Here is an 18,000-nt window from a genome sequence, read left to right as displayed (position 1 = left end):
TGCTTATCCTTTGAAAGCTGCCTATGAGACAAGCACCTATAGCAATTTGCTGTGGGGGGGGGGGAGGGGGGGTCCTGCAGTTAAGTTTTCTAGCCAGAAAACTACTTGTAATTGTGGAAATGCAAAGCTATGTGCATTGTTGCCTCCCCTGGCTGAACTTAGGGGGGTTCTCAACCCAGTCAGACAGTCAGGTTTTCAGGAATTCAACAATAAATATTCATGAGATAGATCTGTATGCAAATGTTATCTCATGCATATTCATTGTGGAGAGCCTGTCTGACTGAATGTGTCCAAAGGATTGGATTGAAAATCCTTGGCCTAACTCCTCTCAGAAACCTCTGCAGAAAAAAAATGCAGGAAAAATTATGCTCACTATGAAGTAGAGTGCATACTTTATCCATACACAGAATGGGCAATTTCCAGAAAGCATTTTAATTTGCATGAATGGCTTCCGACAAAGTCTTCCATGTGATTTGCAAGTTTGTCACCTCTGTGGCAGATGCATTTTTCTCTCTCTCTCTTATTCCTTACCTCCTGTAACATATCTGACTGTTCAATGGCTTTCAGTACGCTCTTCTTAGACGTATCTTGGATCTCTCCTCCCATTAGGAACTCATCCAAGATGAAGTAGGCCTTCTCAAAATTGAAGATAATATCTAGTTCGCAGACCTGAAAGAAAGAGGTTAAGAATCAGAGTGGTGCACGTGCTTACCAGGAAAGACAACAGCCCGCCGGTCACAAAATGGGAGAGGTCATTGGATGCTGCCAACATGGAACACACTTTCCAAAGTTCTCCAGTGAAGATTTGAAGGCCCTGCTGAGCATGAGCAGCAGTTTCCATGTACCCCATAACAGGGGAGACATGCCTTCGTTCTGTGATTAACCGATGAGTTCCATCTCAGAAGTGGGGAGGGCACGTGCAACTGGAGAACTGTTGTCTTAATTGTATTTGAAGAATATTTATTTTTAAAAATGTATATACTGCCTAGGATCTAAGTGGTTTCCAATAGCAAACATTCATAAAATAAAATCATAACAACACCTAGACATGATCTAATCATTCTCCCTCTAAGCATTCAGGATATACTGTCTGAATATCTAATACAGCTGCTGACAGAATGCTTTGTTATTGCAGCAGGTATTGCCAGACCGCCTGTTTTACAAAGCCACGCTAGCGGCTGCAGCGCGGTAACGGCCCCGAAGCCCATAGAGATTTAAGGGCTTCGGGGCTGTTGCAGTGCGGCTTTGTAAAACAGGCCCTCAGTTTGCTCTGTCCCTTGAAACTAAACTAACTAAACTTAAACTTAGTTTTATAGACCGAGTCATCAACCAAGAGGAGCTCGACTCGGTTAACAATAATGTAATACATAATACATAAACTTGACAAGGAAAAGTAGACTGAAATAGTTCATTTCCAAAATGTTTAGCAAGCAGAAAAGTTTTCAGAACTTTCCGGAATAAAGAGAGCTTGTGTTTGGACTCCTGACGCAAACAACATGCTGAAACACAGCCCGTGTCCTCTTTTATTTGTTTCCTAAGTGTATTAATAAAGGCACTTACAAACATAAAAACATGACGGCAGATAAAGGCCAAATGGCCCATCCAGTCTGCCCATCCGCAGCATCCACTATCTCCTGCTCTCCCTATAGGCTAAGGCTCTTAAGATTTGCATCTCCTCTTCCTATAGGCTAAGGCTCTTTACACCTGCATTGTGAGGTCATAGAACTTTATGGTTATAGATACATGATGGCAGATAAAGGCCAAATGGCCCATCCAGTCTGCCCATCCGCAGCATCCACTATCTCCTCCTCTCCCTATAGGCTAAGGTTCTTAACATTTGCATCTCCTCTTCCTATAGGCTAAGGCTCTTTACACCTGCATTGTGAGGTCATAGAACTTTATGATTATAGAAGCATGAAGGAAGATAAAGGCCAAATGGCCCATCCAGTCTGCCCATCCACAGCATCCACTATCTCCTCCCCTCCCTATAGGCTAAGGCTCTTAACATTTGCATCTCCTCTTCCTATAGGCTAAGGTTCTTTACACCTGCATTGTGAGGTCATAGAGCATTATGGTTATAGAAGCATGAAGGCAGATAAAGGCCAAATGGCCCATCCAGTCTGCCCATCCGCAGCATCCACTATCTCCTCCTCTCCCAATAGGCTAAGGCTCTTAACATTTGCATCTCCTCTTCCTATAGGCTAAGGCTCTTTACACCTGCATTGTGAGGTCATAGAGCATTATGGTTATAGAAGCATGAAGGCAGATAAAGGCCAAATGGCCCATCCAGTTTGCCCATCCGCAGCGTCCACTATCTCCTCCTCTCCCTATAGGCATAGAGGGCATAATCAAAACTTTAAAATGTCCCAAAACCTGCCTAAGTCAGCATTTGGACGCCCTAATAGCAGGGATGTCCAAGTGCTGAGAATCATAACAAACTTTCTGGACGTTTAGCAGCACTTCTAAGCTGCTTTGCGTCCAGAGCTCAAAGGGGCATGTTGGGAGGTGTGTTATGGGCAGGAATTGGACAGGCTTCCACCTGGACGTCCTGAAGCAATAATCAAAGCTTTTCCAGGATATCTTATGTGGAATGTTAGACCAAAGTAAAGCAGGTCTAAGTGCCCCAAAGGTGACCAAACTGACAAGATGACCACTGGTTTAAGGCATGGCCCCCCTTACTCTCCCAGTGGTCACGACCCCCTCCCACCATCCAGAGATGGGGGAAATAAACAGCAAATTGAGGGCTTGCCATCAGCTGATTGCAGCAGAGGAATTTTCATCAGCTGAGTCGATTTTGGGGATTCCTCTTGCCAGGATCAGCTGAGCCCATGGAACCCTACACCCCTCCTGCTTACAGGGCCACATGCCTTCCCCTTCCCAATGCATGTTGGGATGCAGTGAGAGGGCCTAAGGCCCCGATTGGCTCAAAATCTCCGAGCCAGCGGAAGCCAGAAGGCCTTGAGCATGCGCAGATGCTAAAGGCCCAGCAGAGATCACTGGCAGGCGGCAGGCTCTTTTGGCACATCCTGTGGGTTGGTGCCCGATCGCGGTAAGAGTTTGGGCGGGCAGGCAGACAGGGTGATGCCGGTTCCCAGGGAAGGGATGGAAGCGTGCCAGTGGCTTGGGGGGGGGGGGGTGTCTTTTGGGGATGGGGTGGAGTGGGGTGGAAGCGTGCCAGTGGCCTCGGGGGGGGGTATCTTTTTGGGTTGTGGAACGAATTGCCCGCGTTTCCATTAACTCCTATAGGGAAAGTTGCTTTGATATACGAGCACTTTGGTTTAAGAGCATGCTTCTGGAACGAATTATGCTCGCAAACCAAGGTTCCACTGTATATGAGGCCATTCATGTGGTAATTGATTTTTACTGACTTGTATATTTTTATAGAAACACACACGTGGAACACTAAAATGTCCAAATAAAATTTAATATATAAAAAAATCTAACATATATCACATAAAAACAAATTGTCCTCTGAAAGAACAAGCTCTTTCCCAACAATCAGACTGATTATGAGAGAAACTGATTGTTGGGACAGTGTGTTTTTCAGAGAGCAAGATGATAGCAACATGCATAGTAAATGACGGCAGATAAAAAAACGAACGGTCCATCCAGTTTGCCCAACCTTACCCTCTCTTTCTTTAAATTACTGATTTAATTTTTCCTTTTTCTTAGCTATTTCTGGGCCAGAACCCAAAGTTCTGGTCGGTTCTGTGCATATGTTATAAATGATATATGTTAGATTTCTACAGCCTGTGTCCCGTGTGCGGCAATATGGATCAGGAGCAAGAATGCACATTTTTACCACATTCATAGTCAGAATGCAGGGTCTTGCCTCAGGGGAGAGGGGAAAACATCTTATAATGGAACTTAGCAAATAAATCCCTCCTTTTACAAAAGTACAGAAGAGGTTTTTAGTGGCATCGGAGCAGCGCAGAGAATTCAGTGCATCAGCTGGCATTAAAAACTTCTTCCGCGCTTTTGTAAAAGGGGGTAGGGGTGGGGAATGAATAATTACTAGATTGTTGGTTTAACATTGCCTCAGAAATGAATGTGACTGTTGGGCAGACTGGATGGACCATACGGGTCTTTATCTGCTGTCATCTACTATATTACTACTACACTTCTCCCTCCGTATTCGCTGTGATAGGAACCGCAAATAAAGAAAAATCGCGAATAACTTTTTCATATGTTATTCGCTGTTTTCTATTAAAATCCATCGTGAATATGGTGAAACTGCAAATAACATGGTGGGAGACCTGGCCTGTTCCTGAAGGAGAGGCAAAACATGGTGAAGAAAGTGCCGGGAATCAGTGTTTTTCTCTGTAAACGCTTGGAATCAGCGATTTCTCTATGCAAGCTGATGTCATTTGGGAGGAGGAGCCAGCAAGCTAAAAACCATGAATAATCGAAACCACGAATGCTGAAACCATGAATACAGAGGGAGAAGTGTAGTCTTTTAAGTCCGTTACATTAACAGGTGCTAGAATAGATGTGTGTGTCTGTCTTTCTTTCTCTCTCTCTCCTTGGCCACTGGCTGGCTGTCTTTCTGTCTCTCTCTTTCCTCAGTTGTCCACCACCACCTCTTCCCTGCTCCCCCTGTCCAGCAGCAGCCCTTCTCCTTTCATTTTACCTCCCCCCTGTCTAGCAGCAGGCCTTCTCCCTTCCTTTTACCTCCCCCCTGTCCAGCAGCACCCCTTCCCTGCTCCCCCCGTCCAGTAGTACCCCTTCTCCTTTCCCTGCTCCCCCTGTCCAGCATCCGCTAGCCCGGGCAGCCTCGGGGCTTTTGCTAGGGCCGGCCCATCTCGCATTATCGAAGTGGGCGGCCTAGCAAATGCCCCGCGGCTGCAAGATGAAACCGCAGCTGCTGCATTTGCTGGTCTGGGGGTGAGAAGAGGCATCCCAGCAGCGCAGGAAGTCAGCCGGCATCGGAGATCAGGGCAGAAGGCAGGCAGTGCGCATGTGCAACACGGAAGCACACATCATGGCGGCAGGGATCTCGGCATCCTAAGTGCGCATGCGCACTTAGGATTTTATTATAGAGGATGTAATCCAGAAAGAGCTGAACAAAGGGAACATGTTAAGCACTATTAATATTTTAACACTGGTGATTTAATCAGCTAGGTAGTAACACTGTATGTATGATTTCATTAGGGTCCGGATACACAGACCTGCTTTAACACGCCCCCACAAACCCTTTACAAAACTGCGATAGTGATTTTTAGTGCAAGCCAGCACACTGAATGCTCTGAGCTGCTCCCGACACTCATAGAAACTCTCTGAATGTCGGAAGCAGCACAGATCATTCAGCACGCTGACCTGCGCTAAAAATCGCTATTGGGGTCTTGCAAGAGAGAAACAAGTTTTTCATCCCGTGGTGTGGTACTGCTGCGGAATGCTGACCACACTGGTGAAGTTTGTTCCTGACCCAGTACAGCGGTATTGCAGAATCCTGCTATGACAAATTTCTAAGCTGCTCATCCTACAGCGCCATGCTTCATCAAGAGAATTTCACCCACCCAATATAGAGAATTTTTTATTTATTTTTAAATTAAAAAAAAACATTTATATCCTGCATATCCAAACAATCTTTGCGAGTTGCAAAAATGCATACGTAAATGAATAAACAGACATAAAACAACACAATTTTCTTCACAGAGAAAATAAAACAAAACCCCGAAAATCATTTCATAAAATAAGACGGAGTTAAAACTAATAACTTAACAAGCTTAACTAAACAGACCACCATTTCCAAAAGATCCTGAAAAAAAAATAAGCCTTCAACGACTTACGGAAAAATAAAAACACTGAGATTTGACAAATATTATTAGGTAAAGTGTTCTACATTCATGGTCCTGCTACACTAAAAACCCTTGAATGTATTATAGATTTGATAATAGACCTCAACAGTAGTGATAGAGAAGCCAGTGCTTCCCAAACTCGTATCCAACAAGACCTATTTTAATGCTTAAAAACCCCACAGAATACGGCAGCTAAACTCATCTTTGGGAAGAGAAAGAACGATCATGTCTCCCTTCTGTTGAGAAAGCTTCATTGGCTCACAATCCGTTTTAGGATCCAGTTTAAATGCGCCTGCATCATTTTTAAGCTTCTCTATGGACTATTTGGTCCTTTGGTCCCTTTATACTGGAATACCCTTAGATCTTGAGAAAACCAAAAAAACTCTGTGGAGTGACGATGTTCCTAAATGGACTTTATTTGAAAGTGTCAAAGTTCCAAAGGTACACTGAAATCATCCACATAAAAGCCTTAAAGGATCTAGTCCGCTAGGGATACAGGACCCTTTTTTAACATGGTCCGTGTTTCGACACAAAGTCTTCTTCAGGGGTCCTATAAATAATGAGGGGTACATTAAGAATGCATGTAAGTTATGAATAGTAGTGGTGATAAGATGCGAGACTGTGAATGATATCTGACATGCAAAGAGTATGAAATCCGGTTTCCGCACAAACCACAGCACAGAAACTGTCTTAGCTACTCTGACCAATTACCTCCTCCACCTGTTCTCACTGGGCAAAAGCGCCCTAGTACTCCAATTCGACCTAAGCAGCGCCTTCGATCTGGTCGACCTGCTCAGCTGCCTTGACTCCATCGGCATTACTGGCCAAGTACTAAACTGGTTCTCAAGCTTCCTAACTAACCGTACTTACCAGGTCCATAGCAATGGAACCTTCTCCCATTACTGGCGCAATCTCTGCGGAGTCCCACAAGGCTCCCCTCTATCCCCCTCCCTTTTTAACATTTACTTGGCCCCTCTGGCACGGACACTAGCCAACTTAAACCTAAAATCATTCATATACGCAGATGACATCACCATTATCATTCCCCTAACTTCATTCACACAACAAACGGAACAACTCACCTCTTCTGTCCTCACCAAATTAGAACTATGGACCTCACAATTCAAATTAAAATTGAACACCGAAAAAACCAAAATTTTCCTGGCAAGTCCTACCCACAAACTAACAAACACTTCCCTGAAAATGAACGGCCTAGACTATCCAATCAACCCCACCATAAAAATCCTTGGAGTCCTCTTAGACAGATGCTTGACCTTCGAAGATCATACAAGTGCCCAGGTCAAAAAATGTTTCTGCTCCCTCTGGAAACTTCGCACCATTAAACGCCACTTCGACCACCTCTCCTTCCGACTTCTGATCCAGTCACTAATCTTAAGCATTCTTGACTATTGTAACATCATATACCTGGGATCTTATAAAAATACCATCAAACATAAGAACATAAGCAATGCCTCTGCTGGGTCAGACCTGAGGTCCATCGTGCCCAGCAGTCCGCTCACGCGGCGGCCCCAACAGGTCCAGGACCTGTGCAGTAATCCTCTATCTATACCCCTCTATCCCCTTTTCCAACAGGAAATTGTCCAATCCTTTCTTAAACCCCAGTACCGTACTCTGCCCTATTACGTCCTCTGGAAGCGCATTCCAGGTGTCCACCACCCGCTGAGTAAAGAAAAACTTCCTAGCATTTGTTTTGAATCTGTCCCCTTCCAATTTTTCCGAATGCCCTCTTGTTCTTATATGTTTTGAAAATTTGAAGAATCTATCTCTCTCTACTTTCTCTATGCCCTTCATGATCTTGTAGGTCTCTATCATGTCTCCTCTGAGTCTCTGCTTTTCCAGGGAGAAATTCAAAATGCTGCCGTCTGCCTCATCTTCGGCCTCAAAAAATATGACCACGTTAGCCCCTATTACACTAAACTCCACTGGCTGCCAGTGGAGGCAAGAATCATCTTTAAATTCACCTGCCTCTGCTACAAAACCTTAGCAGGCTCTTCACCAATCTATCTGTCTGATCACCTTGAAATTGCAGGCCCCTCTCGTACACGAAACACCTACCTGTTTTTCTTTCCTTCCCTGAAGAACTGCCTCTACAAGAAATTTCTTGACAGATCCCTAGCATTCCAAGCAGGCAAATGGAACAAATGCCTCACAGCCCTCATCTCCAATTCCCCCACCTACCAAATGTTCAGGAAGTCAATCAAAACCTACCTGTTTGACAAATTCCTCTAACTTCTCCCCACCTCTTCCTTGACCTCCTCCTCTGACCTCGACTTCCCTCCAGACTCTCCGACTCCTCCAATCTTGTCAGCCACTAAATGGCTTAACAAAATGGATCACTCTATCTAACTAATTATCCTGTCTTCGTTACTCCCCATACCAAATGCCTCTGCTCTGCCTTATCGAACACCGCAGTTTGTATCTACGCCGTAGGTAACTCTGCTGTATGTAACACCGCTCTATGTAACTTACAGCAAATGTAATTTCTCTGCAAATGTAACCTAGCTGTAAAATAACTTCACCGTAAATGTAACATCACCAAAAATGTAAACATAGCATCGCCGAAAATGTAACTTCGCTGTAAATGTACAGTCTCTTCATCTGTAAACTGCATAGAACTTCCATGGTAATGTGGTATACAAGAATAAAGTTATTATTATTATTATTGTTATAAAGGACACAGTGATGTAAATGGCACTAATAAAAATGAGTTGGTGAAAAAAATGATAAATATCATACATATTTGTATAAACAGAAAATATTTGAGTCTATGCAAAATGCAGAGTGAAGTGAAAAACGTAAATGTATTATAAAAATGGTGGACGTGCAAAGACCATGCTAAACAAATGATCTGTAAATACTTGTGTTTAAACAAGCTAGAAAGACACAAAGGGAACCATATAGGACAAAAAATGAATGAAGAATACATACCCTGGGGGTCCTATAAAGGTGAATATGTGGGAAACTAAAATAACATTGAATTTAAAATTTCAGGAGTTAAAACCATATATAAAACTCTATACCACTGCCAAGTTTAAGATTAAGCATTTCAGCAAAGCCATGTAGAATGTTTTAAAACCCAAAAATAGATACAGGTGATAGAACAAAGGGATACGCAGTACAAAAGAGGGGGGTGAAAGCTTCCAATAAAAAGGCAAAATCGAAGACCTAATTGAAAAACTAACAAGTCAAAAGGCATACAAGTTAGCAAACCCAGTGAACTGTGATGGAAAGAAAAACGGTGAGAAGAAGCCACAGAAAAGTGATAGTGGGGGATGGGCTCAGAAAAGGAACCATGCTGCACATTACTAAATAACACTAAAAAAACAGATAAGGGATATAAAAATACATACCTGAATACTGCTAATTAGATCTTGCCATTCGAGGAGTACACAGAGATATAAACTACTGTTCCCTTCCTTCAGAGGAATTAAACCGGCCGGGAAACTCAGTCAATTTTTCACTTATAAACTGGTAGAAATCTGGAATGGGCTTCCTGACTGTCAGATCGATAGGTCAGTTACAACAACTTTGTAAAGTCCTAAAAACTTTATTATTTACACAATACTCGAACAGTTTACCTAAAGATTCAACAAATTGATTTCTCTACAACACCTAGGGCTCCTTTTACTGAGCTGCGATAGCGGATTTAGCACGCGCTAGACCTTAACGCCTGCATTGAGCTGGTGTTAGTTCTAGCCGCGTAGCGCGGGTTTAACATGCGCTAAAAAACGCTATCGCAGCTTTGTAAAAGAAGCCTTTATTTTCTCTTATGCTTTTGTTTGCTTTTTTGGCTGGTCTTTAATTACTCCGTTGGGTGATGACCTGGTATCTAAATCGAAGACTAGATTAGACCTCTACCACTGCCTCCATCACCACCACCTATCCAATCAGTCAGAACAGTGCCTTCATCAACAGAATTTATCTGTTGATAGTTTGGATTTAACATATTTTCTAGAGAGGTCGGATACGGAAAATCAGGTCCCTGCTACCTTAATAGTACAGTTTGCAATTGACTCAGACAGGGATTGGCTGCTTAAAATGTTTTTTAAGCATAGAGATGTTCCATTCATGACAAATATAATTAGGATGTACCCTGATGTATCTCGCTCGACCCAGAAAAGAAGAAAACAATTCTTAATATTGAGACCACAGGCTGTTCAGCTAGGGGCGACCTTTGTCCTAAGGTATCCCTGTAAATGCGTTTTGACATATGGGGGGAATAGATATGTATTTTATGATCCACAGCACTTATCTAAATTTATTTCTGATAGAGAGTCTTCATGAGCTGCCTTTTTCTCTTGTTAAGCTCAACATATTGGTTCAAGAGCACTCAAAACGCCTATCTTTTTGCCTTATACTAATTGCCTTGATGACTTATTTCAGTCTTTTTCATTAGCCTCGTCTCCAAAATTGTGGACTAATAATGCGATGTATATTTTGATATTCCTTAGCTGTTTGGAATTTTGATTTAATTTCAATTTACACTGCATGTTTTCTTTTATTGACTTGTAATTATTGTCAATTATTAAAATTATAAATAAATAAATTAAAAAAAAAAGAACAGTGCCTTCACAGCCTACAGTATCTATAAAGTTTTCCAGTCTTTTAGGAAGTTCACACAGAGGAAGTTTGTGCCCTTCAGTTGCAAACCGCCAACAGACAGTCCTACTCCCACTTCATACCGAGCCACTGGAATCGACTACCCCCGCAGATCGTATCCCTTGAAGGACTCCTCAGCTTTAGAAAAGCAATAAAAACATACCTCTTCACCTAGACCTCTGCCCTTGACCGACTGACTGCAAAGAAATGTATACTGGTACCGGAACCAGTATGGGTCACGTAAAGAAAACTTGCATTGTAAAATCTTGCACTGTAACTATGCCAAAGCTAACATGCAAACTATCTGTGGGTCAAATTAGGATAAAACTTGTACTGAAAACTGTCATCTGCTCCTCCATTAAATAGATGGTGGTCTAACTATACTCTGTAATAAGTTGTTTATTTCCTAAAACTGGATTGTATGTTTTTCTGTGAGATTACTTTGTGCAGTGGAACCTTGGTTTGCGAGCATAATTCGTTCCAGAAGCATGCTCGTAAACCAAATTGCTCGTATATCGAAGCAAGTTTCCCCATAGGAAGTAAGGGAAACTCGCTTGATTCATTCCCCCCTAGACCACTGGTGTTGCTCCACCCCCCTCCCCCAAGAACTGGCATCACCCCCCCCCCCGATCCGGCATCCCTCACCCACCCAAACACAATTCCTTACCCCGATCTGGCACCGGCTCCAGCATCAACGCACAGAACATGCTGGTGCCGGTGCCCAAAGATCCTCCCTCTTGCCTGGGCTGGGCCTTGAGCATCTGCGCATGCTCAAGGCCTTCTGGTTCTCGCTCTCTCAGCCCAGGCAAGAGGGAGGATCTTCGGGCACCAGCACGTCCTGTGCGTTAGTGCTGGTGCCAGATTGGGGTAAGGGATTGTGTTTGGGTGGGTGAGGGATGCCGGATCGTGGAGGTGGGGAGGGAGGTGCTGGTTCTCGGGGGGGGGGGCGACACGAGTGGGGGGATGCTGGATCACGGGGGGGGCCTCACAAATTGAGTCAATGCTCAGTTTGCAAGGCACGATTTGTGGGAATGTTTTGCTCGTCTTGCAAAACACTCGCAAACCGCGTTATTCGCAAACCGAGTTTTGACTGTATTTTCTTTTTAGGGGAAAAAAAATTGTCAAAAGTTTAAAATTATTAAAGATTTTTTTTTTTAAACTTGTATTGAAAAACTTTGCACTGAAAGGATAACTATGGCAAATTGTAACCAGTAAACTATATTATGTATATTAAAATTAGACCCCCAGTATATGTCATGTTAGGATAAAAACTTGCATTGTAAAGTTGTACTGAAACTATGTATGTTTAACCTGTAATCCATTCTGAGCTTTTTAGGGACAACTGGACAGAAAACAAATTAAATAAATAAAATTCACCGACTCCTAAGCATCTGGCTATCATTACTAGGCATGGGCCACAGCAGAAGTCCAGAGTGAGAAGGAGCAGCTCTGTTTCTCCGACCCCATATGGCGGCCTGACTCACAGGATGGGAACTGCTGGCCAACACATGTAGCACAGTAAGAGAGAGCATAAAAACATACTCACACTGCCAAAATATTTATCAAGAAGCTCAACATAGCGGTGAATCAGTTCCAGAGTGAGGAGCTCGTTATCCTGAGTTTCGACTGCACAGCAGAAATAGAGGCTGGCATACCTGAGAGTATGAAGGAGACAGATTTAGCAGAGGTACAGGTTAGAGTTACCGGAGGGGACGTTAAAGATTTGTGGCTGGAGTGAGGTGTTGGGTTTGGCGAGGTGCATGGCTGGGAATATATATATCAGGGGTTCTGCAAACATGTGGTCCGATAATATATAAGGCTGTGTCGTCGGATGCAATTTTAGGAGGAATTGGAATTGGTAAAAATGCATGACTCCGACTCGTTTCTAAACAAAAAACCCAATCGAACACATCTGGGACCGCCTCGATCGACGTGTTCCATGACTGGATCCACCACCACACACCCGTCAGCAAACTGTAGGATGCACTGCAGTCTGCATGGCTCCAGATACTTCTAGCAACCACCTAGAACAGGGGTGTCAAAGTCCCTCCTCGAAGGCCGTAATCCAGTCGGGTTTTCAGGATTTCCCCAATGAATATGCATGAGAATTATTTGCATGCACTGCTTTCATTGTATGCTAATAGATCTCATGCATATTCATTGGGGAAATCCTGAAAACCCAACTGGATTGCGGCCCTCGAGGAGGGACTTTGACACCCCTGACCTAGCATCTTACTGAGTCACTACCACGGCATCCAGCTGCCGTCCGTGCTGCCAGAGACGGTTATTCTGGATATTAGTAGGTGGTCATAATAATGTGACTCGATCGTGTATACCACTACTTTAAATTCAGGAGAAAGATATATACAGTATAATCAGAGCAAACAATCTAAAACCTAATATAGTACTCCCTCGATATTCGTGGGGATTCCGTTCCAGGAACCCCCGCGAATCATGAAAAACCGAAGACTTTAGAGGGCAGTGAGAGAGCAGCCGGAGTGCCGCGGGGCCTTCCGGGGGGAGGGGGGGGAAGGCTTGTGCAGTCGCTGCTGTATGCACCTGATCTGTTGTTGAAGAGGGCAGCAGGAGAGCAGCCGGAGCACCGCGAGTGCAGGAAATCACTCACGGTATGCTCCGACTGCCTCTTCCTGCACTAAGTCGGGCCTTATCCAATCAGGAGCTGCGTGTCAAAGCAGCTCCTGATTGGATAAGGCCCGACTTAGTGCAGGAAGAGGCAGTCGGAGCATACCACGAGTGATTTCCTGCACTCGCGGCACTCCGGCTGCTCTCTCCTGCTTCTCCCGCTGCCCTCTCCTTTTCGGCGGTTTGCAGTCGGAAAATACCGCGAATGTATGGAACCGCAAACCGCCGACCGCGAACAACCGGGGGAACACTGTATCTGTAGGAGTCAGAGTCATTTAGCAGAAAAACAGAGGAGTCAGAGTTGAAGGTTTGGTGTACCGACTTCATAGCTCTGCTACTACATTCTGGTGGTTCCACGGACACGTGGCTGGAAATATGAGGGGTTCCTGGATGGGCTGGCATTTTCTGAGGTGTCTGGCAGGGATTTAGCGAGAATAGGAAATGTAACAGGATGATCACCTCTTGTAAACGATTTTTAGGTCTCTCCACTCCAGGAAGCTGCACATCTTGGGTTTGCGTGACAAAACCACTTGCATTAGCTCCCGAACCATCTTCTTTTTCTCGCGGTCTGCCGTGGCTGTGTACCATTTCTGCAGCCGCAGCTTCCCCTGGCGGCTGAACAGGATCATAAAGCGCATCTGAGGGAAAATGGGAAACACTGTTACATTTCGTGGGAGCCAGAAATACTGAGGATGCAGACTAATAACACTAACTATTAAACCATGATAGGATAAGAGTCTTACAATTCAGCCATCCAAAAAGCTGCATTCTTTACCCTTGCCCAGGTCTGCCCAACAGCTCTGAGGAGATTCTTTTTACCACAAGCAAGTCTTTTCTCCCACTCCTCACTGCTGAGATAGTATTTTATATGAAGAGAGGCTAGCCAGGGAAGCACAAAATTTCAAACCGTTCTTCAGATATGTTAAAGGGAAGCAGCCGGCTAGGGAGGAGGTGGGACCGCTGGATGACGGAGATAGGAAGGGAGTGGTGAAGGAGGAGAGAGAAGTGGCGGAAAGACTAAACATGTTCTTTTCGTCAGTATTTACAAAAGAGGACACATCTAGTATACCGGAACCTGAACAAATCTTCAAAGGAGACCAAGCATCCATGGAAGTAAGCCTTGAAGACGTACACAGGCAGATAGAAAAATTAAAAACTGACAAATCACCGGGCCCGGACGGAATCCACCCTAGGGTACTGAAAGAACGAAAGGAGGAAATAGCGGAACTACTACAGCAAGTCTGTAATCTATCCCTGAAAACAGGTGTGATCCTGGAGGATTAGAAGATAACCAATGTTAAGACCATCTTTAAAAAGGGATCGAGAGGTGACCCAGAGAACTACAGACCGGTAAGTCTGACCTCGGTTCCGGGGAAAATGGCGGAAGCACTGATAAAAGATAGCATCGAGGAGCATCTACAAAGGAATAAACTTATGATAGCAAGCCAACCTGGCTTCTGCAAGGGAAGATCGTGCCTGACGAACTTATTGCACTTCTTCAAAGGAATTAACAAACGGGAAAATGGCGGAAGCACTGATAAAAGATAGCATCGAGGAGCATCTAGAAAGGAACAAAAACTTATGATAGCAAGCCAACATGGCTTTTGCAAGGGAAGATCGTGCCTGACGAACTTATTGCACTTCTTCAAAGGAATTAACAAACGGATGGACAAAGGGGACCCCATAGACATCGTATACTTAGTCTTCCAAAAAGCTTTTGACAAGGTACCCCATGAACGCCTACTTCGGAAACTGAAGAACCATGGGGTGGAAGGAGACGTACACAGATGGATCAAGAATTGGTTGGCAGGTAGGAAGAGGGTAGGAGTGAAGGGCCACCACTCGGACTGGAGGAGGGTCACGAGTGGTGTTCCACAGGGGTCAGTGCTTGGACCGCTGCTATTCAATGTATTTATAAATGATCTAGAAACAGGGACGAAGTGCGAAGTAATAAAATTCACAGACGACACCAAACTATTTAATGGGGCTAGGACTATAGAAGACTGCAAAGATTTACAAAGGGACCTGAACAAACTAGGGGAGTGGGCGACGAGATGGCAGATGAAGTTTAATGTAGAGAAATATAAAGTCTTGCACTTAGGAAACAGAAACCCGAGGTACAGCTACACGATGGGAGGGCTTTTATTGAGTGAGCGTACCCGAGAAATGGACTTGGGGGTAATAGTGGACATGACAATGAAGCCGTCGGCACAATGTGGAGCGGCCGCTAAGAAAGCGAATAGAATGCTGGGAATAATCAAGAAGGGTATTACAAGCTGAACGAAAGAAGTTATCCTGCCATTGTATCAGGCGATGGTGCGCCTGCATCTGGAGTACTGCATCCAATATTGGTCGCCGTACCTAAAGAAGGATATGGCGATACTCGAGAGGGTTCAGAAGAGAGTGACACGCTTGATAAAAGGTATGGGAAATCTTTCATACCCTGAAAGATTGGAGAAACTGGGAATCTTTTCCCTGGAGAAGCGGAGACTTAGAGGGGATATGATAGAGACTTACAAGATCATGAAGGGCACAGAGAAAGTGGAGAGGGACAGATTTGTCAAACTTTCGAAAACTACAAGAACGAGAGGGCATTCGAAAAAATTAAAAGGGGACAGATTGAGAACCAATGCTAGGAAGTTCTTCTTCACCCAAAGGGTGGTGGACACCTGGAATGCGCTTCCACAGGGCGTGATAGGACAGAATACAGTTTTGGGGTTCAAGAAGGGATTGGATGATTTCCCGAAGGAAAAGGGGATAGAAGGATATAGATAGAGGATTACTATTCAGGTCCTGGACCTGATGAGCCGCCGCGTGAGCGAACTGCTGGGCATGATGGACCTCTGGTCTGACCCAGCAGAGGAATTACTTATGTTCTTATGTAGTCTTTAAAGGCTGAAAGGGCCTGATTCTCTAAAGGACGCCAATCTCTGAGGCCAAAGATCGCATGACAATCACCCATCGGCATCCTTTAAAGAATCACGTCTTTTTTTTCTAAAAGACGCCTTAAATATAGGCCTGCATTTTACAGGCTTACATGTAAGGCCTCTGTCTTGTGCCTAAAGAAATGCATAGGGATGCCCAAGGCCACTTCTGGTGGAAACCATTTCCACACCAGCCCTGGGTGTCAGTAGGCATGCCTAGATGCCTCCGTAGGTACAAGTCAGACGTCTATATTGTAGGCATCATTCGCACATGGATTGTTTAAAAAAACATGCGTCTCAATTGGCTCGTGAGATAGCGGTAGACACTTACAATCGGGACACTGTTTGTAGAATCAGCCCCAAAGGGCCTGATTCGCTAAAGGATGATGATCTCAGCGGCCGCCTAAGAAGCAGCCACCAATCGCATGTCAATCAAGCATCTGCTTCCTTTAGAGAATTGCATCTATTTTCCCCTAACAGATGCCTAAAAACACTGGTCGAGTTGGATGACATTAGCAATATAGGGACCCAGCCTTGAAAAAGCGCCATAGCGCGAAACATGTTGGCGCAAGAAGTCCCTATAGTGACCAGAAACTAAGATAAGTTATTCTGAGAAACAATATTATTACAAATAATGAATAATTAAAAAATGTATTTGAAAGGAATATAAAATTTTGTTATAATATACTAGTAAAATTGATCCAGGGAAGATTTTGCACATCAAGCTTAGCGTGGTGATAAAGTTTGAACGTGGAGTGGTGCATCTGAGGATCAATAGATTCACAGAGGTGGATCTAGAAGTTTGAATCCATCGGCTTTATTACTGTTATTGGGATTGAATGTTATAATAGAGTAAAGTGCTCTTTATTGACGTTAAATGTAGACCAGCATTTTGCAGGCCTACTTTTAAGGCATCTGTCTCATGCCTACAGAGATGTATAGGGACGCTTACAGACGCCCTAGGCCACTTCTGGTGGATGGCCTTGGAAGTCTGTAGACGTGCCTAAACACTTCTGTAGGCACACGTCAAATGCCTATATTGTAGGTGTCCTTCGCCGCACAGATTTTTTTTTTAAAAAAACATGCATCCCGATTGGTTGGTGAGATCTACCGCCACCTACAATCAGGACATCATTTGTAGAATCAGCCCTATATCTTTGGATGAGAAGTTGATATACTTCTCCCTCCGTATTCGCGGATTCAGCAATCGCGGTTTCAATTATTCACGGTTTCTAGCTTGCTGGCTCCTCCCCCCAAATGATGTCAGCTGAATAGAGAAATCGCTGATTCCAAGGCCTTAAGGAACAGGCCAAGTCTCCCATCACGTTATTCACGGTTTCACCGTATTCACGATGGTTTTTAACAGAAAACAGCAAATAACATATGAAAAAGTTATTCACGGTTTTTCTGTATTCGCGAGTCTGTTAATCCCCTATCACAGCGAATACAGAGGAAGAAGTGTATATGCAAAGTATGAATACAGCATCGAGGGCTGAAGAGGGAAGCAGATTTCTAATCACAGTAGAATCTTTACCAGGAATACTTCTCAGTGTATTTGGATTTTCAATGGATTCCCTTCTCCGTTCATTAGCCTATGCCTTCCCCTTGTGTCTTTTTGCTTTGTTCTTCTCTCTTTTCTTTAAAACCTATTAAGTTTTCTTGTAGAAATTCAGAAGGGGGGGTGTGTGGGCTTGTTTGGCTACGAGAGTGTGGGTCAGCATTCCTCTGGACCACTCTATTCAATTTCCGAATTCAGTCCAGCTTACAATTGTCATGCACAGGAAAAGCAATATAAAATGCCAACACAAAACACCCGTGTTGGCATCACTGAAGGTCTCCTGCATTGTCTATGATATGACGACAGCTCCCAGCTCCCTTTCTAACCAGAACCTTCTCCTACCTCTTCCTAAAAAGGCAACAAAAAGCTCACAATCCTCTTTTTATTCACAGCGCATACAGCAGGCAGGGATTCAGCACAGCTGTGGCAGAGATAAGTAAAGACGGAGATAAAGATG

The 18,000-nt window shown here is 44.1% G+C and overlaps 1 protein-coding gene across 1 annotated transcript in view; it reads right to left on the bottom strand.

The window, feature by feature from the left end:
- Positions 1 to 18,000, bottom strand: part of AP1S1 (adaptor related protein complex 1 subunit sigma 1) — a 52,982-nt gene that overhangs the window by 16,042 nt on the left and 18,940 nt on the right. The window contains exons 2-4 of the mRNA XM_033923768.1: positions 13,521 to 13,699; positions 11,965 to 12,073; positions 532 to 669 (exon numbers count right to left, since the gene is read on the bottom strand). Coding sequence (XP_033779659.1) covers positions 532 to 669; positions 11,965 to 12,073; positions 13,521 to 13,699 — 426 coding nt within the window. The remainder of the gene's footprint in view (positions 1 to 531; positions 670 to 11,964; positions 12,074 to 13,520; positions 13,700 to 18,000) is intronic.

The sequence above is a fragment of the Geotrypetes seraphini genome, chromosome 16 (assembly GCF_902459505.1).
Source record: "Geotrypetes seraphini chromosome 16, aGeoSer1.1, whole genome shotgun sequence".
Lineage (NCBI taxonomy): Eukaryota > Metazoa > Chordata > Amphibia > Gymnophiona > Dermophiidae > Geotrypetes > Geotrypetes seraphini.
The sequence above is the reverse complement of the archived record's forward strand: the minus strand, read 5'-3'. Positions and strand labels throughout refer to the sequence as shown.